Raw genomic sequence first — 27,755 nt, 5'->3', positions numbered from 1 at the left:
TTTCCTGGGGTTCCCCTGTACTGGGGCCATCATGGTTGTACTGATTAAATGAGACTGCTGGTAGGAGCGGGATCAGGAGGAGATTCTCAGAGAGAAACAGAGAAAGAGCCAGCGCACACGGGACACTTCATAGTCCCTTTTCATGCTTCTCTTCATTTTATTTCACACCCATTTCGGAACCTAGAGTGGTATCAGATGTAACATTTAAGACAAAAGACAGTAAAATGTGATACAGTGGGATCCAAACACACTGTCACTAGGCCGTTCTCTTCTTCCTTCTCTCCCACTCTCTGATCACCTTCTCATTTATCACCATTACCAAAGCTCTTCCAGAAGGTGGGTGGAAGAGGCAGAAGATGAGCCTCATGACCTGGAGAAGAGAAAAATATGGATGTGGAAACTGTAGCTTAACCTGAAGTTGTAGGACAACTTTGGGTAGCAACAGGGTTGAGAATGGCAGGAACCACAGCATTATGACAGGAAGGTTTCATTTGGACCCAAACGACTCTGTATACCTAAACTTAACCAGTCTCCCAGTGGAGGCGAAACTTATTACTTGGCAGGATATTTGACCCTGTTCTAAGGAGCCACATTTTAAATATTGTGACTGTCAGGAGAAAGAGGGACGGACAGGGTAACAAATTGTGTTTTGCTGACTCACTGCCATAAATCCTTGGGTACTCTCTTATTTCTGTCCTTCAGTGTAAAAACATTAAGATCTTCGACTTAAGACCAGTACTGTTTTGCTGGAGATTACCCTGGCGGGCATATCGTTACACTGTAGATATAAAATCTCTTAGTTTCATATAGTAGAGTATATGGTAGGTTATGAATATCTGCTTAATTTTTCATTTTCATCTCAGTAAAAATATTTTCACATTTATGTTCTTCACTTTTCTACTTATTGACCCTGGAGGGTGGGCAATAAGGGGGAGAAGGCAAAAGGGGGAGCAGGGACTAGGTCATTGTTTCTCAAAGTGGCTCCTTCAGAACCCCTAAGGGATCTGTGGACATATTCTATAATCATGTGTCCCCTGCAATTTTTAATTCAGTGACTTTATTACAATTAAAAAATATAAACATATTTAGGACTTCCTGGATGCCCATCTTGAGACAGAGCCACTTGCTTTTCCTGCCCAAGTTCAGATTTGTTATTTTGATTGTGTTGGCCTTGGTTAACTCTGCAGTGACAAGGGCAGAATTACCTTTTTTCCCCTGGTTTCAATTTTCATAGTTTTTTTGGTTTTTTTCCCAAGTGAACTATAAGTTGATTTACAATATTGTGTGAGTCTCAGGTGCAGAATTACTTTTATTGCAGTTTTTCCTTATGTGCAGGTCCACAGGCAGAGTCTTGTAGGTGTATCTAAAAGATGAATCCAGCACATAGGCACATTATGAAAGCATTATTAGAACTTGAGTTTTGTTGAAATAGGCCTGCTTACTTGCTTAAAAGCTTACCTCTGGTTCTTTAATAAAAGCCTGATGTCATGATGTTTGGTACAGTTAAATAGTGTCTGCTGTGCAGTTAACTTACAGGGTTTGATAGAATTGGAAATAAAATAAGTTCACGGTTTGACTGATGGTGGATGTACATCCTCTAGTAGTCTCTTGGCTGAGCAGAGACACTGTCTCAGTTGCCTTTTTCCCTCTTACTGTCTGGCTGCCTGTCAGAGAGGCACCATCATGCAGATGGGGGCATCTCTCATTTATTTAGGCTCTGGCTTGTGATGGAAATCCCTTACAATTAGTGCTTTGTGTACTGGGAGTTGGGAGTATGGTAGCACATGCTGATACATGTCCTTTATTATCTGTCTGACAACACCTGTTACAATGTCAAGTCAGTAAAGCCACCTTTCTGCCAATGGTAATTTTTCTATTTTTGTGTTTTGTGTTTTAGATTAACTTCATCTACCTTGCCAAAAGCACAAAAAGAACTATGCTAACTTTAACTTTGGTATGTGCAACTGCATTCCTCCTTGTTTGCAGTGGAACTTTTTTCCCATACAGCTCCAACCCTGCCAGTCCAAAGCCAAAGAGAGTGTTTCTTCAGGTAAGAGCGATCTTGCGTGAGCTATTTGAGATCCTGGAGAGGAAAGGCTTATGGTGTTTTGAGCTTACTAGTCAACAGTGAAGCTCGAAACACATAAGTGACTTTTCTACTGTTGACCTGTTAGTTGGTACCTCGACTATTTTGTGTAAGGCAGTGAGGAAAAGACCATCAAGAGGCATTCTTATCAGCTAGAAACACTTCTCCTAAGAGCCTGAATCAGAAATGTCTGCTTGTTGTTCTTATTACTGTTCAAATTACAAAAATGTACCTACTTGGAAAAACGAGAGCAAATATGTATCATGGAATAATGAGCTGTCAGAAGTACAGATTGTAAAACTGTTTGTGGGCTGAGTAAAAATATGACCTCCTGTCAACTGGCAAAATGAAACAGATTCTTTAAAATGCGGTAAGACTGATCTTAGGTAATGTTCAAGGTAATGTGATAGTGAAAATATAATCACTTAGATATTAATAAAATGAGATTTAGAACTTTCTTAGATTTCAGGTTTTTCTGCAAACTTTTTAGAGCTGGTGTAAAACAGGAAAAAGAATTTAAGTCCCCTTATTTCCAGTCTTCCTGTCTGTTAGAGGGAATGGAGTGGCCAAACAGAAAAGCCAACAGTCATAACCTAGATAATTATTCAAGGACTTGAGTAAGTAGTAATAATATATTTGAACTTAAATATGAGAGAGGAGATTTTGAGAAAGAGCCAACTATTCCTTGTTTTTGTTTCCAGTCCTGTAGGACACAGTGATACATTTTATGTGACAAATTTTACAGTCACATCAGTAGTCATTAGGAAAAGCTAGATTTTTATTTTTAAAAACTCCTGTTCTGATTTGTTTTGGGGTTCTCTTCTTCCCCAGTGCCAGAAGGTGACAAACTTTTCCTATAAAGGGCCATAAAATAAATATTTTAGGCTCTGCCAGCCATGTGGTCTCTGTTGCAGCTACTCTGTTTCTACAGAGTGAAAGGAGCCATAGACGACACCTGCAGATGAATGTGGCCATGTTTTAATAAAGCTTTATTTATAAAAATGGCAGCAGGCCATTTGGCCTGTGGGCTGTGGTTTACCCCTGCCCTTTGCAATCCTTTTTCTTTTCCTATTTGATATTCTTCAGGCTGGTTTCCGTTGTTAATAGAGCTATTCCAGATGGAGCATGGTGCCTTTTCAGAGAATTCTGTTAGGCACAGTGGTGAGCTGTGATTCCTATTTTTCTCTGCACATCAATTAGCATGTAACACCCCGAAAGGGAAATGTGTGTGTATTTCTTTTAGAATGTATTTAAGTCCTTTTAGGACTTTTAAGAGTTCTAGTTTTCATGTCTTTTATATCTGAAATAGTAGGTTTTCAGAAACTTTTTATATGAAATTTAAATTTAGAAACATATTTGTAAGAAATAATAAAGTAATCATGTGAGTATCTATTGAGTTTAAAAGAGCATTAGCTGTATCTTAGAAAACCTCAGTATTCCCTTCTTGATCCCAACTCTTTTGCTCCTCTCTCTCTTATTACCACCCCCAAAGTACTCACTATCTTAAAGGTTGGAGTTAATCATTATTTTACCACATATGTATTAATCGCTAAACAACAACATATAGTTTTGCCTGTTTTTGAGCTTCTTACAGGTAAGGCCATACCATATACTCTTTGGTGGCTTACTTCTTATTGCCCAACAGCATGTCAGAGTCTTCCAGGTTGATCTGTGTCACTGTAGTTCGTTATTTTTCATTGCCGAATAGACTTCTGTCATAGGAGGATGCCCCAATTTATTTGCCCATTCTACTGTTAATGGACATTTGGGTTGTTTCCAGTTTTTGCTAATATGGACAATGCTGAACCAACACTTTTGTACCTTGCAAGAGTTTCTCTAAGGTCCATATTCAGCAGTGGAGTTGCTGACTTGAAGGGTTATGCGCATGTTAACTTTATTAGGTAATCTAAGCAGTCTCCTAAAGTGATTGTGCCAGCGGTGGGTTCCTGTTGCTCAGTAGCCTCATCATTTCTTGGTATTGTCACGTAGTCATTTTTGTTAATCTGGGGTGGGGATGTGGGTGAAGGAGTTCAAACAGTAGTTTCCTCATTAGTCTTGTTCTTTTCAGCATATGACTAGAACATTTCATGACTTGGATGGAAACGTAGTTAAACGAGACTCTGGAATATGGATCAACGGGTTTGATTATACCGGAATGTCTCACATAACACCTCACATTCCCGAGATCAACGATACCATCCGAGCTCACTGTGAGGAGAACGCACCCCTATGTGGTTTCCCTTGGTATCTTCCAGTGCACTTTCTCATCAGGTTGGTTCATTACTTTTCTGCTTTTAGTTGGGGGTTAGTTTGTTCTCAAGTCCTATCACTGTATCAGTACTTTATTATTTTAACTGGTTAACATAGAAGTTGAGTGCTGTTTATACTATTTTTCTTTTTAATATAACTACAGAAGTTGTATTTCTTTGTGGGATAAAGCACTCAGAAGTTTTTTATTCTCCCCCAAATTTTGCTTTTTCAAATTAGGAAGTCTTTCCTCTAGAAAGCTGAATAGTTAGAAGGTGTAGCCCTCTTAACTGGTCTAACAGATAGCAAGCAGCTAAGCATCAATTTCAAATTGTTTTATTTCTGGGGAGTTTTTATGGTTTGGCTGTGAAGGAATGGATGAGAAGAAATAGGATGGGTAGTGGAATCAAGATCACCTAGGATCCTTGTTCTTAACTTTGGGAAGGTTTTATTACACAATAACCTGGGCTTCAGAGAAACTGACATTGTTTATCATATTCATCAGTTTATGTGTTTATTATATATTCTGAGCACTTCCATGAATTATAGTTCAAAATCAACTAATAAAGCAACCTGAATATTGAAGTTACCTTTCCAAATAGGAAAAACTGGTATCTTCCTGCCCCAGAAGTTTCTCCAAAAGAACCTGCTCATTTCAGACTTGTATCCAAAGAACAGACACCCTGGGATTCTGTAAAGCTGACCTTTGAAGCAACAGGTAAGTCATATGGTAGTTTTTTCTTCTCTCTTGTCATTTCTTAAAAATTTTAATACGCATGTATATTTTTTCCTCAAATGTATAATAGTGACCAGCAACTTAGGAAGAACTTGGTGTTTTTAAAAGCAATTGAAGCTGGTTATGATTTTTAAAAGAAAATTTAATAGACTTTATTTTCTAGAGTAGTTTTAAGTTTACAGAAAAATTGACCAGAAAGTACAGAGATTTCCCTATTGTCCTCTCTACCCCCCAGCTTCCCTTATTATTATCCCTTTTGCATTAAGTGTGGTACATTTCTTTTAATTGATGAGCCTACATTGATACATTATTATTAACTAAAGTCCTTAGTTTACATTAGACTTAGTTCACTCCTTGTGTTGTTTAGTTCTGTGGGTTTTGACAGATGCATATTGTCATGTATCTACCATTACAGTATCATACAGAGTAGATTCACTGCCCTGAAATCCCCTGTCTCCACTTATTCACCCCTCTCTCCTCCCTCCCTCTGGCAACCACTGATCTTTATACTGTCTCCATTGTTTTGCCTTTTCCAGAATACCATATAGCTGGAATTACACTTTGTAGCTTTTTCGGATTGGCTTCTTTTGTTTAGTAATTTCCACTTAAGGTGCCTTTATGTCTTTTAGTGGCGTGATAGCTCATTTCTTTTTATTGCTGTGAATGTACCACAGTTTGTTTATCTTCTGATCTACTGAGGAACATCTTGGTTGCTTCCAGTTTTTGGCAGTTATGAATAAAGCTTCTGTACACATCTGTGTGCAGCCTTTTGTGTAGAATAGGTTTTCAACTCACTTGGATAAATATCTAGGAGTGCAATTGCAGGACTGTACAGTAAGCATATATTTACCTTCGTAAGAAACTGCCGAAGTGTCTTCCAAAGGCAGTATGAATTCCCACCAGCAATGAATGTGAGTTCCTGTTGCTCTACATTCTCACCAGCATTTGGTGCTGTCAGCCTTTTGGATTTTAGCCGTTCTTCTTTTTTTTTTAAATTTTTAAATTTTATTTATTTTTCTATACAGCAGGTTCTTATTAGTCATCCATTTTATATACATCAGTGTATACACGTCAGTCCCAATCTCCCAATTCATCACACCCCCACCCCCTTGTGGCTTTCCCCCCTTGGTGTCCATACATTAATTCTCTACATCTGTGTCTCAATTTCTGCCCTGCAAACCGGTTCATCTGTACCATTTTTCTAGGTTCCACATATATGCGTTAATATACGATATTTGTTTCTCTTTCTGACTTACTTCACTCTGTATGACAGTCTCTGGATCCATCCACATCTCTACAAATAACCCAATTTCGTTCCTTTTTATGGCTGAGTAATACTCCATGGTATATATGTTCCACATCTTCTTTATCCATTCGTCTGTCCATGGCCATTTAGGTTGCTTCCATGACCTGGCTATTGTAAATAGTGCTGAAATGAACATTGGGGTGCATGTGTCTTTTTGAATTATGGTTTTATTTGGATATATGCCCAGTAGTGGGATTGCTGGGTCATATGGTAAATCTATTTTTAGTTTTTTAAGGAACCTCCATACTGTTCTCCATAGTGGCTGTATCAAGTTTACATTCCCACCACCAACAGTGCAAGAGGATTCCTTTTCTCTACACCCTCTCCAGCATTTATTGTTTGTAGATTTTCTGATGATGCCCATTCTAACTGGTGTGAGGTGATACCTCATTGTAGTTTTGATTTGCATGTCTCTAATAATTAGTGATGTTGAGCAGCTTTTCATGTGCTTCTTGGCCATCTGTATGTCTTCTTTGGAGAAATGTCTATTTAGGTCATTTGCCCATTTTTGGATTGGGTTGTTTGTTTTTTTAATATTGAGCTGCATGAGCTGTTTATATATGTTGGAGATTAATCCTTTGTATGTTGATTCGTTTGCAAATATTTTCTCCTATTCTGAGGGTTGTCTTTTCCTCTTGTTTGTAGTTTCCTTCGCTTTGCAAAAGCTTTGAAGTTTCATTAGGTCCCATTTGTTTATTTTTGTTTTTATTTCCATTACTCTAGGAGGTGGATCAAAAAAGATCTTGCTGTGATTTATGTCAAAGAGTGTTCTTCCTACGTTTTCCTCTAAGAGTTTTATAGTGTGTCTGGTCTCACATTTAGGTCTCTAATCCATTTTGGGTTTATTTTTGTGTATGGTGTTAGGAAGTGTTCTAATTTCATTCTTTTACATGTAGCTGTCCAGTTTTCCCAGCACCACTTGTTGAAGAGACTGTTTTTTCTCCACTGTGTATCCTTGCCTCCTTTGTCATAGAGTAGTTGACCATAGGTGCGTGGGTTTATCTCTGGGCTTTCTATGCTGTTCCATTGATCTATATTTCTGTTTTTGTGCCAGTACCATATTGTCTTCATTACTGTAGCTTTGTAGTATAGTCTGAAGTCACGGAGTCTGATTCCTCCAGCTCCGTTTTATTCCCTCAAGACTGCTTTGGTTTCTCGGGGTCTTTTGTGTCTCCATACAAATTTTAAGATTATTTGTTCTAGTTCTGTAAAAAATGCCATTGGTAATTTGATGGAGGTTGCATTGAATCTAAAAATTACTTTGGGTCGTATAGTCATTTTCATAATATTGATTCTTCCAATCCAAGAACATGGTATATCTCTCCATCTGTTGGTATCATCTTTAATTTCTTTCATCAGTGTCTTATAGTTTTCTGCACACAGGTCTTTTGTCTCCCTACATAGGTTTATTCCTAGGTATTATATTCTTTTTGTTGCAATGGTAAATGGGAGTGTTTCCTTAATTTCTCTTTCAGATTTTTCATCATTAGTACATAGGAATGCCAGAGATTTCTGTGCATTAATTTTGTATCCTGCAGTTTTACCAAATTCATTGATTAGCTCTAGCAGTTTTCTGGTGGCATCTTTAGGATTCTCTATGTATGTATCATGTCATCTGCAAACAATGACAGTTTTACTTCTTTTCCAATTTGTATTCCTTTTATTTCTTTTTCTTCTCTAATTGTTGTGGCTAGGACTTCCAAAACTATGTTGAATAATAGTTGTGAGAGTGGACATCCTTGTCTTCTTCCTGTTCAGTTTTTCACCATTGAGAATGATGTTTGTTGTGGGTTTGTCATATATGGCCTTTATATTGAGGTAGGTTCTATCTTTGCCCACTTTCTGGAGAGTTTTTATCATAAATGGGTGTTGAATTTTGTCAAAAGCTTTATCTGCATCTATTGAGATCATCATATGGTTTCTCTTCTTCAGTTTGTTAATATGGTGTATCACATTGACTGATTTGCATATACTGAAGAATCCTTGCATCCCTGGGATAGATCCCACTTGATCATGGTGTATGATCCTTTTAATGTGTTGTTGATTCTGTTTGCTAGTATTTTGTTGAGGATTTTTGCATTTATATTCATCAGTGATAGTGGTCTGTAATTATCTTTTTTTGTAGTATCTTTGTCTGATTTTGGCATCAGGGTGATGGTGACCTCATAGAATGAGTTTGGGAGTGTTCCTTTCTCTGCAATTTTTTGGAAGAGTTTGAGAAGGATGGGTGTTAGCTCTTCTCTCAATTTTTGATAGAATTCACCTGTGAAGCCATCTGGTCCTGGACTTTTGTTTGTTGGAAGATTTTTAATCACAGTTTCAATTTCATTACTTGTGACTGATCTGTTCATATTTTCCATTTCTTCCTGGTTCAGTCTTGGAAGGTTATACCTTTCCAAGAATTTGTCCATTTCTTCCAGGTTGTCCATTTTATTGGCATAGAGTTGCTTGTAGTGGTCTCTTAGGATGCTTTGTATTTCTGCGGTGTCTGATGTAACTTCTCCTTTTTCATTTCTAATTTTATTGATTTGAGTCGTCTCCCTCTTTTTCTTGATGAGTCTGGCTAATGGTTTATCAATTTTGTTTATCTTCTCAAAGAACCAGCTTTTATTTCTATTGATCTTTGCTACTGTTTTGTTTCTATTTCATTTATTTCTGCTCTGATCTTTATGATTTCTTTCCTTCTACAAACTTTGGGTTTTGTTTGTTCTTCTTTCTCTAGTTCCTTTGGGTATAAGGTTACATTGTTTATTTGAGATTTTTGTTGTTTCTTGAGGTAGGCTTGTATTGCTATAAACTTCCCTCTTAGAACTGCTTTTGCTGCATCCCATAGGTTTTGGATCATTGTGTTTTCATTGTCATTTGTCTCTAAGTATTTTTCAATTTCCTCTTTGATTTCTTCAGTGATATCTTGGTTATTTAGTAACATATTGTTTAGCCTCCATGTGTTTGTGGTTTTTACATGTTTTTCCCTGTAATTGATTTCTAATCTCATAGCATTGTTGTCAGAAAAGATGCTTGAAATGATTTCAATTTCCTTAAATTTACTTAGGCTTGATTTGGCACCCAAGATGTGATCTATCCTGGAGAATATTCTGTGCGCACTGTAGAAGAAAGTGTGGTCTGCTGCTTTTGGATGGAATGTCCTATAAGTATCAATTAAATCTTTCTGGTCTGTTCTGTCATTTAAAGCTTGTGCTTCCTTATTAATTTTCTGTTTGGATGATCTGTCCATTGGTGTAAGTGAGGTGTTAAAAGTCCCCCACTATTATTGTGTTACTGTTGATTTCCTGTTTTAGAGCTGTTAGCAGTTGCCTTATGTATTGAGGTGCTCCTATGTTGGGTGCATAGATATTTATAATTGTTATATCTTCTTCTTGGATTGTTCCCTTGATCATTTTGTAGTGTCCTTCCTTGCTTCTTATAACATTATTTTAAAGTCTGTTTTATCTGATATGAGTATTGCTACTCCAGCTTTCTTTTGATTTCCATTTGCATGGAATATCTTTTTCCATCCCCTCACTTTCAGTCTGTATATGTCCCTAGGTCTGAAGTAGGTCTCCTGTAGACAGCATCTATGTGGGTCTTGTTTTTGTATCCATTCAGCAAGCCTGTGTCTTTTGGTTGGAGCATTTAATCCATTCATGTTTAAGGTAATTATCGATATGTATGTTCTTATTACCATTTTCTTAATTGTTTTGGGTTTGTTTTTGTAGGTCCTTTTCTTCCCTTGTGTTTCCCACTTAGATAAGTTCCTTTAACATTTGTTGTAGACCTGGTTAGGTGGTGCTGAATTCTCTTAGCTTTTGGTTGTCTGTAAAGCTTTTGATTTCTCCATCAAATCTGAATGAGATCCTTGCTAGGTAGAGTAATCTTGATTGTAGGTTCTCTCCTTTCATCACTTTAAATATGTCATGCCACTCCCTTCTGGCTTGTAGAGCTTCTGCTGAGAAATCAGGTGTTAACATTATGGGAGTTCCCTTGTATGTTATTTGTTGTTTTTCCCTTGCTGCTTTCAATAATTTTCTTTGTCTTTAATTTTTGCCAGTTTGATTACTATGTGTCTCGGCATGTTTCTCCTTGGGTTTATCCTGTATGGGACTCTCTGCACTTCGCGGACTTGGGTGGCTATTTCCTTTCCTGTGTTAGGGAAGTTTTCAACTATAATCTCTTCAGATATTTTCTCGGGTCATTTCTCTCTCTGTTCTCCTTCTGGGACCCCTATAATGTGAATATTGTTGCGTTTAATGTTGTCCCAGAGGTTTCTTAGGCTGTCTTCATTTATTTTCATTCTTTATTCTGTTCCACAGCAGTGAATTCCACCATTCTGTCTTCCAGGTCACTTATCCGTTCTTCTCAGTTATTCTGCCATTGATTCCTTCTAGTGTAGTTTTCATTTCAGTTATTGTATTGTTCATCTCTGTTTGTTTGTTCTTTAATTCTTCTAGATCTTTGTTAAACATTTCTTGCATCTTCTCGGTCTTTGCCTCCATTCTTTTTCTGAGGTCCTGGATCATCTTCACTATCATTATTCTGAATTCTTTTTCTGGAAGTTTGCCTATCTCCACTTCATTTAGTTGTTTTTCTGGGGTTTTATCTTGTTCCTTCATCCGGTACGTAGTCCTCTGCCTTTTCATCTTGTGTATCTTTCTGTGAATGTGGTTTTTGTTCCACAGGCTGCAGAATTGTAGTTCTTCTTGCTTCTGCTGTCTGCCCTCTGGTGGATGAAGCTGTCTAAGAGGCTTGTGCAAGTTTCTTGATGGGAGGGACTGGTGGTGGGCAGAGCTGACTGTTGCTGTGGTGGGCAGAGCTCAGTAAAACTTTAATCCGTTGACTGCTGATGGGTGGGGCTGGGTTCCCTCCCTGTTGGTTGTTTGGCCTGAGGTGACCCAACACTGGAGCCTACCTGGGCTCTTTGGTGGGGCTAATGGTGGACTCTCGGAGGGCTCACACAAAGGAGTACTTCCCAGAACTTCTGCTGCCAGTGTCCTTGTGCTCACAGTGAGACACAGCCACTCCCCGCCTCTGCAGGAGACCCTCCAACACTATCAGGTAGGTCTGGTTCAGTCTCCCGTGGGGGTCACTGCTCCTTCCCCTGGGTCCCGATGCGTATACTGCTTTGTGTGTGCCCTCCAAGAGTGGAGTCTCTGTTTCCCCCAGTCCTGTCGAAGTCCTGCAGTCAAATCTCGCTAGCCTTCAAAGTCTGATTCTCTAGGAATTCCTCCTCCTGTTGCCGGACCCCCAAGTTGGGAAGCCTGACGTGGGACTCAGAACCTTCACTCCAGTGGGTGGACTTCTGTGGTATAATTGTTCTCCAGTTTGTGAGTCACCCACCTAGCAGTTACGGGATTTGATTTTATTGTGATTGTGCCCCTCCTACCGTCTCACTGTGGCTTCTCCTTTGTCTTTGGATGTGGGGTGTCCTTTTTGGTGAGTTCCAGTGTCCTCCTGTCGATGACTGTTCAGCAGTTAGCCGTGACCCTGGTGCTCTCACAAGAGGGAGTGAGAACATGTCCTTCTACTCCGCCATCTTGAACCAATCTTGGATTTTAGCCATTCTTATATTTACGTAGTGGCATCTTATTTTTCAATTTGCAATTCCCTAATGACATATGATGTTGAGCAGCTTTTCATACTTATTTGCCATCTGTATAACTTCTTTGGTAAGGTGTCTATTTGGATCTTTTTGTCTGTTTATTAATTTTGTTTTCTTACTGTTGAGATTTAAGAGATTTTTGTATATATGGGTATAAGTCCTTTATCATGTAAGTGTTTTGCAAATATTTTCTCCCAGTTTGGCTTGTATTTTCATATCTGAACAGTGTTTTTCATAGAGCATTAAGTGTTTTAATTTATTGAAGTCCAACTTAATCACTTTTGTTTTATGGAACGTGCTTTTGGTGGTGTGTCTAAAAATCATTGCCAAACCCAGGGTGTCTAGATTTTCTCTGATGTTACCTTCTAGAAGTTTTAAAATTCTGCCTTTTACACTTAGGTGTGTGATATATTTTGAATTAATTTTTGTGAAAGGTATAAGTTCTGTGTCTAGATTCATGTTTTTGCATGTGGATTTCCAGTTGTTCCAGTACCATTTGTTGAAGACTATCCTGTCTCCACTGAGTTGCCTTTCTTTGTCAAAGATCAGTTGACTATATTTGCGTGGGGCTATTTCTGGACTCTATATTTTGTTCTACTCATCTATTTCTCTATTCTTTTCCCATTACTGCGCTGTCTTCATCTCTTTAGCTTTATAGTATTTCTTGAAGTTGGCTGTATCAGTCTTCCAACTTTCTCTTCAGTATACTGATTATTGCTTGTCTTTTGTCTTTCTATATATCAGTTTGTCAATACCCACAAAATAACTTTTTGGGATTTTGATTGGAATTGCATTGAACCTGTGGATCAAGTTTGGGAAAATGACATCTATTGACTCTTCCTATCCATGACATGGAATGCCTCTCCATTTATTTGTATCTTATTTGATTTTTTTTTTTGGTAGTTTCACAGTTTTGCTCACATAGATCTTGTACATACTTTGTGAGATTTATACCTAAGTATGTCGTTTTTGAGGTGCTAATGTAAATAGTATTGTTCATTGCTGGTATATAGGAAAGCAACTAACTTTTGTATGTTAATCTTGTATCCTGCAACCTTGCTATAATTGTTTATTAGTTCCAGGCTTTTTTTGGTTGATTCTTCTGGATTTTCTACATAGATGATCATGTCCTTTGCAAACAAAGACAGTTTTATTTCTTCCTTCCCAATCTTTATACTTTTTATTTCCTTTTCATACCTCATGGCAATTAGCTAGGACTTCCAGTATGGTTTTAAAAATGAGTGGTAAGAGGGATAATCCTTGCCTTGTTCCTGATCTTAATGGGAAAGCTTTCTTACCAACTGAGTATAATGTTAGCTGTAGGTTTTCTGTAGATGTTCGTCAGATCAGGCTGAGGCAGTTCCCATCTATTTTTAGTTTGCTAAGAGTTTTATTCTGAATGAATGTTGGATTATGTCAAATACTTTTCTGTCTTTTGATATGATCATGTGGTTTTTCTTCTTTAGCATGTTGATGTCATGCATTACATTACTTGATTTTCAAATGTTGAACCAATCTCACATACCTGGAATAAATTCTACTTGGTCATAGTGTATAATTCTTCTTATATGTTGTTGGATTTGATTTTCTAATATTATGTTGAGGATTTTTACGTCTGTGTTCATGAAGGAGTCCTAATCTTTTTTAAGTTTTGTTTTGTTTTGTTTTTATTTTTTAAATTTTATTTATTTTTGGCTGTGTTGGCTCTTCATTTCTGTGCGAGGGCTTTCTCTAATTGCGGCAAGTGGGGGCCACTCCTCATCGTGGTGCGCGGGCCTCTCACTATCGCGGCCTCTCCCATTGCGGAGCACAGGCTCCAGACGCGCAGGCTCAGTAATTGTGACTCACGGGGCTAGTTGCTCCGCGGCATGTGGGATCTTCCCAGACCAGGGCTCGAACCTGTGTCCTCTGCATTGGCAGGTGGATTCTTAACCACCACGCCACCAGGGAAGCCCGAGTCCTAATCTTTAAGTTTTCCTGTAATGTCTTTGTGTGGTTTTGGTGTTAGAGTAATGCTGGCCTCACAGAATTAGTTAGAAAGTGTTCCTTCTGCTTCTGTCTTCTGGAGGAGATTGTAGAGAGTTGGTATAATTTCTTCCTTAAATGTTTGGTAGCATGCACTAGCGAACCCATCTGGGCCTGGTTCTTTCTGTTTTGGAAAGTCATTAATTATTGATTCAATTTTGTTTAATAAATAAAGGACTATTTCAGATTGTCTGTTTCTTCTTGTGTGTATATTGGCAAATTGTGTCTTTGAAAGAATTGGTCTGTTTCATCTGGGTTATCAAATTTTGGGGCCTACAGTGTTCATAATATTCTTTTATTATCCTTTTACTGCACGTGGGATCTGTAGTGATGTCACCTCTTTCATTTCTGAGATTAGTAATCTGTGTCTTCTCTCTTTTTTTCTTAGCTTGGCTAGAGGTTTATCAATTTTATTGATCTTTTCAAAGAACCAGTTTTTGGTTCTATTGATTTCCTCTCTTGACTTCCTATTTCAATTTCATTAATTTCTGCCCTATTTTTAAGTATTTCTTTTTTTCTGCTTAGTTTGGATTTAAATACTCTTCTTTTTCTAGCTTATTAAAGTGGAGGCTTAGATTATTGACTTTAGATCATCTTTTTTAATGTATGCATTCAATGCTACATTTTCCCCCCTAAGCTCTATTTTGGCTGCATCTCACAAATTTACAATTTTAGTTCAATTTATTTAAAAATTTCTCTTGAGGCTTCTTTGACTCATTTGTTATTTAGAAGTATGTTCTTTAATCTTCAAATATTTTGGATTTTCCAGCTGGTTTTCAATATTTATTTCTACAATTTCATTGTGGTCTGAGAGCATACTTTATATGATTTCTATTCTAAATTTGTTGAGGTATGTTTTATGGTGCAGGATGTGGTCTCTCTTGGTGAATGTTCCATGTGAGCTTGAAAAGAATGTGTATTCTGGTGTTGGATGAAGTTCTATGAATGTTTTTGATGGTGGTGTTTTAGTTCAGCTATATATCCTCACTGATTTTCTGCCTGCTGGATTTGTCAGTTACTGTAAAAGGTTGTTGAAGTCTCCAACTATAATGGTGAATTTGTCTTTTTCTCTTTCCATTTTGTCAGTTTTTGCCTCACCTATTTTGGTCTGCTTTTTAGGCACATAGCAATTATACTTGTTTGATTAAACTGATATATTAGCATTTTGATTATACTTGTTAAAAATTATTTTAAGTGGTTTAGAGCTTTCAATAAGTTCACTTTCAAGTAACACTGTACTGCTTCATGGGTAGTACAGATGCTTTATAATGTAATATTCCCAATTCTTCCCTCCCTGGGATTCTGTAAAGTTGACCTTTGAAGCAATGGGTAAGTCAGACATTTTTTTTTTCTCTTTCTCTTTCACTTCTTCAACTTTATAATATGTTGCATGTGAGCTTTTTTCCCCTCAGATTTATTATCGTGACCAGCAACTTGAGAGCTTATAGTGTTTCTAAAAACAAACTGAGGCAGATAATAATTTTTAAGGAGCCTTACTGAAAAACTTTTAGTGTCAGATATTAGTTGTCAGGTAGATCCAAAACAGCATTTGGCCTGGCATTAGTAGACAGTGTGACTTTATTTACCTTTCTTGGTATATTTACTACGTTTAAAACTAGTAGTTAGCTCCTTGAGCTACTCAACTGGTGTTCTGGCTTCTAAGTCTTGTCTCTCATATTATTTTTCAAAAATACATTTGATCACGTCACTTCCCTACTTAAAGAACTTTTAACGATTTCCTGTTGCCGCAGAATACATCCAAATTCTTTGGCAAAGCATGTGTGGTCTTCGGGAGTTTGGCCCAGGTACCCATTTAAACTTTTTTCAGCACTTCCCTTGGTGCATTCCTTAGCTACATCCAACTGCTCCTTTCTGTCCAGTCAAACACACACTCACTCCTGGTGAGAGAGAGATTTTCTTGCTACTACCTCCCACCCAAACTCTGTGTTTCTCCCCTAGGCAAAATGCCAAGATTACTCTGACCTTTCTCTCCCATCTTCTCCAACAGACTAAGCAACTGCTACCCTTTTTCTTTCCTTTGTACATATCTTGATTGTAGCGCTGACCTCCTTGTATCATGATTATTTAGTCAAGGGAGGCAGACATGGTGGGTTCTTACCCTTCTATTCTTGGTGCCCAGTGAAATCACTGACACATAATGGGCACTCAAATGTGTTGAGTTAAATTAAATTAGTCAGCTTTTTTCTTTTTAAGATGGTACCCAGATATGTGAACAAACACCATACTAGATGTTTCCAGTGAAGGTATTTTGTGGATAGGATTGACATTTAATTTAGATCAGTAAATTCTGAGTACAGATTGTTCTCCATAATGTGGTGGGCTTCATCCAATCAGTTGAAGGCCTTAAAAAAAAGACTCTCCTCCTCCAAGGAGGGGAGGTCTTGCCAGCACAGCCTAGGAATTCAAATTCGGCTCATCCCTGAGTCTCCAGCCTGCCAGCCCCTACTGCAGATTTTGGATTTGCCAGCCTCTACAATTACATGAGCCAGTTCTATAATTCTCTTTCTCTTTCTCTACACATCCTATTCTGTTTCTCTAGACAACCCTAATACAGGAAGTTCATTTTTAAAAGTTCCTGCTACTGTTCACTCTGTACTTTAATTACTGAGTTTAAAAAAAAAGGTTGAGGTACTTCCCTGGTGGTGCAGTGGTTAAGAATCCACCTGCCAGTGCAGGGGACATGGGTTTGAGCCCTGGTCCAGGAAGAGCCCACATGCTGCAGAGCATCTAAGCCTGTGAGCCACAAGTACTGAGCTGTGTGCCACAACTACTGAAGCCCGCACACCTAGAGCCCATGCTCTGCAACGAGAAGCCACCACAATGAGAAGCCCACACATTGCAAAGAATAGCCCCTGCTCACCACAACTAGAGAAAGCCCATGCTCAACAACAAAGACCTGATGCAGCCAAAAATAAATTGAAAAAAAAAAGTTGATAGAAAGTTGCCCAGGATTTTATGAGTGAAAGGTATCTTCATACGTAACTTTCCCCCTTGTTTATTTTTATTCATTCATATATATATGTACATGCATATATATATGTATATTTTTAAGGCCTAATTTACATACATTGACACATCCAGATCTTGTACAGTTCCTTTAGTTTTGATAAAAGCATACATATACCCATGTAACCACTATCAAAACACAAATCATTTCCATCACCCCAGAAAGTTCCCTTACACTAAAGTCTCCCTGCCCTGGAGAAGCAACTTTCTGATTCCTACATTGACAGATTCGATTTGCCTGCTCATTCTTGAACTTCATATACATGGAATCATCCAGTATGTAATATTCTGTGTCTGGTCATTAAGCATAATGTGTTTGAGATTGAGCTGTGTTGTTTTTGAGTATCAGTATTTTGTTCCTATTCATTGCTGAGTAGTATTCAGTGCATGACTATACCACAGCTTATCATTCTCTTGTTGACGGACACCTGGGCAGTTTCCAGTTTGGGGCTAATATGAATAAAGCTATTATGAACATTCTTGTACAAAGCTTTTTGGGAATATGTCTTCCACTTCTCTTCTTGGATAAATATCTAGGAGTGGAATTGTTTGGTTCATAGGACAGACTTACGTTTAACTTTTTTAAATTGTTTTTTTCAGTTTTTTTCACTCCCACCAGTAGTATACGAGAGTTCCAGTTACTCCACATTCTCACCAGAATTTACTGTTTTTTTTCATTTTATCATTTCTTGTGGGTGTTTAGTAGTAGTACCTCTTGCATTCCTCTGATAATTAAGATGTGGAACACTTTTATAAGTGTTTACTGGCCATTCACCTGTTTTCTCATGTCTTTTTCCCTTTTAAAAACTGAGCTTGTTGTCTTATAGGACATACATTCATACATTCTAGATAAAATCCTTTATCAGATAACTGGTGTTATCAAGATTTCTTGCCCATTCATTTTCTTAATGATGTCTTCTGATGTGAAGAAGTTTTAAATTTTTATGAAGTCCATTTTATCAGGTTTTTCTTTCAGGATTAATGCTTTATGTATCTTCCAAAAAAAGCTTGCCTACCCAGAGATCATGAATTTAGACTTTTCCTTTTAGAAACTTTATAGCCTTAAGCTTTTATGTTTAGGCCTAGGATGCACCTTGAGTTAATTTCTGTATATGGTGTGAGGTAGAGGTCAAGGTCCTTTTTCCTTTATAGATATCCAGTTGTTCTAGCATCATCTGTTGAAAAGACTTTGCTCACAGAATTGCCTTGGTGCCCTTGTCAAAAATTATTTGACTGTGTATGGTACTGGCACAAAAACAGAAATATAGATGAATGGTACAGGATAGAAAGCCCAGAGATAAACCCATGCACATATGGGCACCTAATTTATGACAAAGGAGGCAAGAGCATACAATGGAGAAAAGACAGCCTCTTCAATAAGTGGTGCTGGGAAAACTGGACAGCTACATGCAAAAGAATGAAATTAGATCACTCCCTAACACCATACACAAAATTATTTGACTGTATATACCTCAGCTTTGCCCACTTTTTACTGAAATTTCTTTTCTACAAGTAGTTTGTTTGGTTTTTGTATTTTCATTCAGTTTAACACAGCAGGGACTTGAAAATCTTGTAAGTGAGGGAAGCTGGAGGACACAAGATGGTAGTAGTGAAATAATATTTGGTAGTTAACCAGTGGGATGAAGCACTTATGGGAAGGAAGTGCCTTAGCTGACACTTCTGAAGGTGAATACTTCCGTTTTCTAGGCTTTAAAATTTTAATTAGAAATAAATTTATTTTGCACTAACTGGTTTTCTTGTTCATGCCAGTAATTTTTTACTTTATTTAAATGCCAGCCTATAAAAAGGAAGCACAGAAAAATTCAAACCTTTCTCTATCCTTTATGCACCATTTGGAGAATTCCAATAAAATTCAGGTTCCTGGCAGGCAGGTTGTACACCTACTGCCCTGTGTTTTGTGATTACAAATGACAAGAAATCATTTTGTAAAAAAATTATTTTTTGACGGTACGTGTGCAGGTCTGTTTGTGCATCAGTTACCACACTTTTAATTACAGAAGCTTTATAATTTAATGATTGGGAGAGTTAAGATCCTTTGTAGTTTTTGTTTTTTAGTATCTTCCTTGCCATTTTTTGCATGCTTATTTTTCCATAATTTTATTTAGAATTTTAGTATCATCTAATATAAAACATATTGCTAATTGGTATTTAGGGGAGTATCATAATAAATTTATAAATTAAGGAGACCCTGACATACAATGTTGAATCACCCTATCCTGAACCTGGAAATGTCTTTGCATTTGTTCGATCAGTTCTACTTTCATGTCTTTCAGGAGTGCTATAAAGGTTTTGTTGCTACTATCATTATGTCCTCAAACTGGCTATATTTTTTATGTATGAAGGCAGTTGACGTCTGTATGTCAATTTTGTATCTTGCTACCTTTCTGAATCTTGTTTTAGTTAACCACTGATACTAGGGTTCTCCAGGTATACCAGGAATTGCCAACATTTAAAGGGCCAGATAGTAAATATTTTAGGCTTTGCCATATGTTTCCATGATAGATTCTTGTTTGTTAACCACTCTTTAAAAACGTAAAAACCATGCTTAGCCTGAGAGCCATACAAATACAGACCTCAGGTGTATAGTTTGTTTACTACTGCATATCATCTGCAGATAATTTTTCTTTACCAACTCTTATGCCTCTAATTGATTTCTGTCTAAATAGCTAATATTTCTAGCATAGGATAGAACTGTTGTGGAGATGGTGAGCATCCTTGCCTTGTTCTTGATATTAGAACCAAGGTCTCTAGTGTTTTCCTATTATATAAGATATTGAGGTTAGGACTAAGGTATATATTTTTTAATCATGTTAAACAAGCATTCATCACTTGTCATTCCTTGAATTTTTTTTAGGGAATGTATTTTAGATTTTAATTTTGTGAAAAGCTTTTTTAGCATCTACAAAACTGATGATGGGATTTTTCTTCCTTGGGTCTTTTAAGTAAATGGTGTATCTTACCAGGTCACACATAGGCTATTATTTTCTTAATGTGATATTGGATTTGTTTGCAAATATATTATTTAGAAATTCCACATCAGTGTTCATGAGTGATATTGGTTTGTGTTGTTTGGGGTTTTTTTTTGGGGGGGGTGGGTTGGTACTGTCCTTATCAGATTTAGGTATACATCATAAATGTATTGAGTGTTACACATCATAAAAACAGTTGGTTTTCATTTTCTTGCAACAGTTTATGGTGCATTAGAACTATTTTGTTGAAAAGTTGGCTTGAATTCCTTTCTAAACTCACCTGGGCCTGGTGCTTTTCCTTAGGGTAGTTTCTTAATAATTTTTCTAGGGAAATTGGTTTGCTTTAGCTTTATTATCTGTTTATTATCTCTGCTCTAGCTTTATTATCTCTTATCAGTTTTGATAATCTGTATTTTCGTAGCAGAATAGCCATTTCATGTGGGTTTTCAAACTTACAGAGGGCTGCAGAGTGGTTATGTGTAATTTTTTAAACAACTTCTGCTTATTTTTCTTATTTCTCTTTGTGTATGTACTTGTTTTCTCTGCTCCACTCTCCTTTCCCTCCGTCTCTTTTCCAATCAGGTTACTTAGTGGTTGTCTTGTTAATTTAAAAAAATAACAGATTTTTGATTATTAGGTCTGTTTCTTCTATTCTCTATTTCATTGATTTCTAGTTTTTCCTTTCTTGTCTTTTTAAAAACTCTGTCCACTTGCCTGAAATAACCTTCGTTTTTTACGCTTTCTGAATCTCTTTAAGTATGTTACAGTATGTGATTAGGTCTAGCTTTGTAAGCTAAGTTAAACTTTTTTTTCTTTTAGCAGCTGGGTTAGGTCTTTTCACATTTATTTTTACTGTATAATACTTTTGGTCTCAAAAATATTTATAATTACGTGTGTTTTATCTGCTATATTCCTTTTTCTATGATGTGCTGTCTTGCTCTTGAAAAAGGTAGTTTCTGGCATATAATGTTTATATTTTTGTTTTGATTGCCTGTTATTTAACCTTTTACTATCTGTGTGTCAGTGTTTAATTGTATTCTTTAACTCTATTAGCTTATACCACAGTTTATCTGCTTTGCCCTTTCCCTCTGTGTTTGTTACATGCAACATTTGCCCATTAGCCTTCTACCCTCACCTCAATATTTGTTTGTCTTAATAATGTATGTGGATATATTAAAATCCTGTCAGTTCTTTTGCTATAGTTTTTGCAGTTATCTCTTGGGTTAGATGAAGCTTATTCTCTAGATTTCTGAAGAAGGGCTCACGAGTGGTAAGGTTCTTCCATGTTTAAATGACCAGACCAAGATGTAAACAGAGGTTTTCTCATTATAAATTCTGTGCCTTTTCTGCCGCACCTCATTACTTACCTTTGTTGATACACACTGAACGTCCAACCTGGCACCTTTTTTAGGTTTGTACTGAGTGTCTTAAAAGTGATATAAAGCATTGAACTTCGTAGTCTGCTTTGGGTGGTGGGTTTCTTTTCTTGTTGCTTTTTCAAAGATTGTTTTAACTATTCTTCCTTCCTCTTATCGTACAGGACCAAGCCATATGTCATTCTACGTCCGAACCCACAAAGGGTCTACACTTTCTCAGTGGTCTCTTGGCAATGGCACCCCAGTCACGAGTAAAGGAGGGGACTACTTTGTATTTTATTCCCATGGACTCCAGGCCTCTGCATGGCAGTTCTGGATAGAAGTACAGGTGGGAACTTCCCAGTATTGCTGGTATTACTGATCAGGTTTCCAGGTGGTATTTGGCAAGAATCTTGGGATCAGTCAGTGTTCTTGCCTTCCTAGCACTAGAGAAGTAACTAATTTTCTCCTCCAGGTCTCGGAAGAACAGCCTGAAGGAGCGGTCACTGTGGCCATTGCTGCCCACTATCTTTCTGGGGAAGACAAGAGATCCTCCCAGCTGGATGCTCTGAAAGAGAAGTTCCCAGATTGGACATTTCCCTCTGCCTGGGTGTGCACCTACCATCTCTTTGTGTTTTAGTCTTGTGGATGAGCTCTAAGTACATGCCCACGGTTTCTCCTGGTGTTTCATGGATGTTTGTATGTAAGTCAATGAATTAATGAGCATATGTTCAAAGAGCTTTGTGGTCTAACACTCTTCAGGGCCCAGCACTGTCTGTAATGGTTATGCTGTGGGGTAGTGTGCATGGCCCTTCTGACACTTGAAAATACCAGTTTTCTGGCACTTAAGCACATGTGGGTACTGCCACTTACCTACATAGGTCATTTTGTATGACCTTAAGGACGAAAGCCAACAAACCACTTTAATAGTTGTCCCCTTAGGATCATGAAAGATGCAGAAGGTACTGTAAGTCCACTGTTAATGAGACAAATGACATTTCCAGTTAAAGCCCAAGAGCATTTTTTTTGTGTCATTGGATGGTAGGTTAAATATCATTCACAGAAGTAATGATTCCCCTTGAGGCCTAACTCTGTAGGTCATTAGAAGGTAACTGCGGTAAAGACTGGGAAAGCACCATTGGGCTTTTGAGGCCCCAGCCTGTGCCGAGAGCTCTGCTTCTGCATGCAGCCTTTAGTGTGCTTTGCATCTCTGAAGCCCCGGTCCTCTGATGTGGAAACCTGTGTGAGTTGGGGACTCCTGTCCTTCTGACAAGTGGTCACTGAGCTCCATCATTGTAATGTTTTTCTGAGGTTGCTTTTTCAATGCCTGTTTCCCTCTGAAACATATATTTTCCTCCTCTCCACACCTCACCATTGTGAGAAGAGTATTTGTCTAGTTACCTTTCCCTCTGAGTTGCACAGGCCCTTTTGGTTTAGAATATTGTTCGTGCAAGTATATGATGTTAACTTCCTTCTTCAGAGCACTAGTTGCCATGGTGGCTATTCTGGGGTGGGAGGAGAGTGGGGTCGGGAGTGGCTGGGCGTTTTATATTTATTCTCACTTTTTAGGAGTCTTCTGTTATCCAAGGTTAATCCTTTAGGGCATAATTTTATTGATGCACTGGGTCCTTATTTTTGTCTGTTTTCCAGCCAGTTGAACAGATTAGTCTCTCACTAACTTACTGTGTTCAGCAGAGCTGGCTTTCCTGAGACTTGAGGCTGTGGCTTGTACTGGAATGTCCTTCTGTAACTGTCCTTAGAGTTGTCGGTGTTCAGATCCTGCATGATGGCAGCTCTAGGACTTAGAGGTACTTTTCATGTTGAGGAAGATGGCTGTTGGCTTCCTGGCTCCAGCAGTGGAAGAGTTTGATTAGAGCAGTGGTAAATTCTGCTAGCTTTCTTTTCTCCATTAAAAATGTAAAAAGACAATTTTTGCATTTAGCAAGCCTAGGCCAAAAAAAACATTTTAAAGAAAAGCCAGAGTAAAACAAAAAAAGTGGCACTCGGATCTGCCTGAACAGGAGGAGCATACATAGTAAGTGTGCGCTGTGGAAGAAAATACTTCTTGAAGCTGCTTGTGGGGTGTATACAGTTTGCTTTCTGAATCATGCTCCTCATATACTGCCTGCCTCATTTGTGACTCCTTAAAAACTGACCGAGCCCACACAGACAGCAGGGTTGCAGCCAGAGCTGAATGGTAACATGCTGTCATATGCGTGGACACTGGAACCATTGCTTTTCCTGGACTCTTTGTAGGAACCATATAGAGTTGATCCTTGAACAACCTGGGGATATGGGGTGCTGACCACTGTGCAGTTGAAAATTTGCATATTACTTTACAGTCATACCTCTGTATCCAAGGTTCTACAGCCATGGATTCAACCAACCACGGATCATGTAGTACTGTAATACCCGTTTATAATCTGCGTATAATTGGACCTGCACCGTTCAAACCCATGTTGTTCAAGGGTCAGCTGTATCACTAGTCTTGGGTGCTTCACATGTCAGGCAGTACACATAAGGTTTGCAGTGTTTATTAAAGCTTTTATAGACTCATCAATTGTGGAGAAAAAAACATCTAAACAAATTTCAAAATACAGGCATATTTTCTGTTCCTGTGGTTAATATGAAATAGATTACAAATTTCAAAATACAGGCATATTTTCTGTTCCTGTGGTTAATATGGAATAGATTAATGGAAATTATTTATAGGAAAAAGAAAAGCAAAATCACAAGTGTTGAAGAAGGACATTACGTGAGAAACCAATAGTTCCCTGTTGTTACTCCATTTCAGTAATAATCATGGTTTTCTTTTTGCCTTTGAGTTATTTTCCTATGCGAACAATTCTCTCTTGTTTTGGTTTTCTTTGGCATTATAAAGCTCTGATTATCGTACAAATGCTCACTAGTCTCATGGCATGCTTAATATTCTGGGGGACTATTTTAATGCCAAAAGTGGTTAAGTAATTATACACAATATCATGGCTCCGTTAAGAACACCGTCAGATCAGCAATCTCTGAGATTAAAGAACTTGTTAGTTTCTTGAGTATCTGATTTGAATGACTCATTTCTAAAAGGGTCTTTTCAAATTCTAATGCATTTCCTACAGAATTTAAAATGTACAGTACTGCACATTCAGGGAAAGTGTGAAGGGTTGCGATTTTGAAGAAATCCTTAAAATTTACATTGTGTCTGACCTAAGATTGTTGCATGAAGTTTTTCTGTTTCCACACTTTAGCAGATGTAAATAAGCACTATAGAGTCCTAAAATGTCACCACTGAGGGAGCCACTACTTACGAAGCCAGACTGCTGACTCAGGAAGCTATAGAAAAAAATGATTATGTCTTTTTCTTTCAACTTGTTTGCTAAGATTAATTATTGCCTTACACTTTAACTGAAATAAACTTTTTAACATACAAGTTAGTATCTTTAACAGAGAAATGGATCTTTATTTTGTTTTCCTGTATCCCCCATATTTGAAGGGTATAGAGCCTTTTAAAAAGACCTAGATGGCTCATGTGGTATCATTGATATTTTAATGGGTCATGTGAGCAAAGAACTCAACATGGCTTCAACTGGAATCCATTTTACTGTGGAATGAAATTGTGCATCTGAATTTCACAGAAATCAATGGCCTATCAATCAATCATTTGGTAAATACTGAGCTACAGCATACTTAGCAGTTTTAGCATTGCCACTGGCAAAGAAAATCACTGAAGGGCTAATAAATGATATTCTTTAAGTGATTGATAGGGATAGGAGGGAGGGAAGAAAATATGGTCTTTCAGCCAGAGAGTAACCCACTGCACATTCCAATCTTCACACAAGGAAGGGTCACCACCAGTCCCCAAACAGTGTACCACTTGTGAGCTCCCAGAGCTCTGTGCAAGTTACTTCCCTTCCTAAGTGAATTCCCTCCGAATAACTTCTATTCTTAAATACACCTTGCCTTCTTTTAGGGCCAGTAAAGCCAAAATGCATCTATGCCTCTTTACCTCTGTTTTTGTTCGAAAAAACATCTTGGGCATTTTTGAAGTGCATCAGTACTTTTTTTGATACCACTACTTCCTGATTTGATTGATTGGTAAAAAATACAATAAGCACGTTGATAATTTTTCTCCAAGTTTGGCCGTACACCATGACCAAATAGATGTATACCAGGAATGGAATGTTGGTTTAACACCTCAAAAAACCAATGTCACATACCAGGTTATTAGAATAAAGGACTACAGTATAATCTCAACAGATGCAAAACTCAACAGCTAAAACATCCTAATTTATGAAAGACTCAATACTTACTTACTCCCTAAGGTCAGAAGGACAAGCGTATCTACTATTGCCACTTGAATACTGTATTGGAGGCTCTGGCCAGGGCTTTAATCGCAGACGACATGATCTTCTATACAGAAAATCCTAAAGAGTCCACACAAAAAACTATATTGGGTCAGCCAAAAAGTTCCTTTGGATTTTTCCTTAAGATCGTACGAAAAACCTGAACAAACTTTTTGGCCAACCCAATAGTAAATGAATTCAGCAGTGCTGTAGGATCCAATTACAGCATAGTATTTTTATAAAGAACAATCCAAAGATAATTCTATTTGCAATAGCATCAAGAAGAATAAAATACTAATAAGCTTAACAAAAGTACCTATAAAACACTACTGAAAGAAACTGAAGACGTGAATAACTGGAAAAACAACCCATGTTCATGGACTGGAAGGCATATTATCAAGACGGCAATATTCTCCAAATTCATCTGAATACAATCCTTATCAAAATCCTAGCTGCCTTATGTGTGTGTGCGGGTGTGCACGGAAATTGACAAGCTGGCTGTAAAATTTCAAATGGAAATGCACAGGACCCAGAAGAGCCAAAATGGTCCTGAAAAAAACAAACTTATGACTTACTTACACATTCAAAATCTCCTACTAAATAGCAACAGTAATCAAGACAATCTGGTACCAGCATTAAGGAAAGACTCCAGAGATCAACGTAATACAACTGACAGTTTCAGAAATAAACCCATACATTTATAGTCAATTGATTTTCGACAATAGGAAAAAAATCTTTTCTGTGTATGGTGCTGGAACTGAACATTCACACACGAAAGAACAAAGTTATAGACCTCTTACTTCATACCATATATAAAAATTAACTCAATGGATCAAAGACCTAAATGCAGGTGCTAAAATATAAAACTCTCATTAGAAAACACAGGCATAAATCTTCGTAACCTAGGATTTAGGCAATGGTTTCTTGGATATGACACCCAAAAGCTCAAGCAACCAAAGAAAAAGCTGGACTTCACCAAAATGAAAAACTTCTTTGCCTCAAAAGACAGTATCATGAAAGTGAAAAGCCCTCAGAATGAGAAAATATTTGCAAATCGTATCTCTGGTAAGTCTAGTATCCAGAATATATAAAGACCTCTTGCAAACCAACAATAAAATAAACGACCCATTTGTGAAATGCGCAAAGGATGTGAATACATATTTTTCTCCTGAGATATGAAAAGACATTAGCCATCAGGGAAATGTAAATCTAAACCATAAGATACCACTTCATACATAACTTAGATGGCTATAACCAAAAATACAGACAATAACATGTGCTGATAGTAGAAACCAGAACCCTCCTCCACTGCTAGTGGAAATGTTAAAAAAAAAAAAAAAAGGCACAGGCACTTGGTAATACAATTAGGCATTGCCTCAAAAAAATTAACCAGTTATATGACACAGCATTTCCACTGCTAGAGAGAACTGAAAACATATGTCCACACAGAAACTTGTACATCAATGTTCATTATTAATGGTCAAAAAGTGGAAACCACCCAAATGTCCCTCAACTGATGAATGGATAAACATGTATATATATCCATAAAATGGATTATTCAGCCTTAAGAAGGAATAAACTACTAATATACAAAGTTGAAAACCTCATGCTAAGTGAAAGCCAGACAGAAAAAGCCACATATAAGTCCATTTAGATGAAATGTCCAGAACAGGCAAATTCAGAGACAGAAAGCAGATTTAGGAAAATAGGAAAAAGTCAAAATTCCACCTATTATTTTAGTCACACGTATTAGAGATGACTAGTTTCCTCTGGTATGTGTACTTTTATATCATTTTTTCATTATATTTTGAGTATTTTCCATGTCATCAATATGGACCGTCTGTTCCAATTGCCTATTTATTGCCAGGCATCTAGGATGCTGCCAACTCTTGATGCTCCTATTAATAAATAATTCTGCATACACATTTTAAATCTAAATTTCGAGTTATTTCATAAGGAAAATTCTAAGAGATAGAATTATATAATGAATATTTTTATGACTTTCAATACATATACTTTTTGCTGTTAACTTGAGATGATGAATAAACAAAAG

General features: G+C 37.4%; 1 protein-coding gene across 1 annotated transcript in view; it reads left to right on the top strand.

The window, feature by feature from the left end:
- Nucleotides 1–24,789, top strand: part of ERMP1 (endoplasmic reticulum metallopeptidase 1) — a 52,797-nt gene extending 28,008 nt beyond the window's left edge. Inside the window, exons 11-15 of the mRNA XM_027105837.1 lie at nucleotides 1,898–2,050; nucleotides 4,155–4,357; nucleotides 4,936–5,051; nucleotides 21,554–21,717; nucleotides 21,844–24,789. Coding sequence (XP_026961638.1) covers nucleotides 1,898–2,050; nucleotides 4,155–4,357; nucleotides 4,936–5,051; nucleotides 21,554–21,717; nucleotides 21,844–22,008 — 801 coding nt within the window. The 3' untranslated portion in view covers nucleotides 22,009–24,789. The remainder of the gene's footprint in view (nucleotides 1–1,897; nucleotides 2,051–4,154; nucleotides 4,358–4,935; nucleotides 5,052–21,553; nucleotides 21,718–21,843) is intronic.
- Nucleotides 24,790–27,755: the final 2,966 nt, after the last annotated feature.

Source organism: Aethalodelphis obliquidens, unplaced genomic scaffold (genome assembly GCF_003676395.1).
Source record: "Aethalodelphis obliquidens isolate GAN/ISIS:26980383/991018 unplaced genomic scaffold, ASM367639v1 scaffold7, whole genome shotgun sequence".
Classification (NCBI taxonomy): domain Eukaryota; kingdom Metazoa; phylum Chordata; class Mammalia; order Artiodactyla; family Delphinidae; genus Aethalodelphis; species Aethalodelphis obliquidens.
Note: the sequence above shows the minus strand (reverse complement) of the source record. Positions and strands in the feature narration are given on the sequence as shown.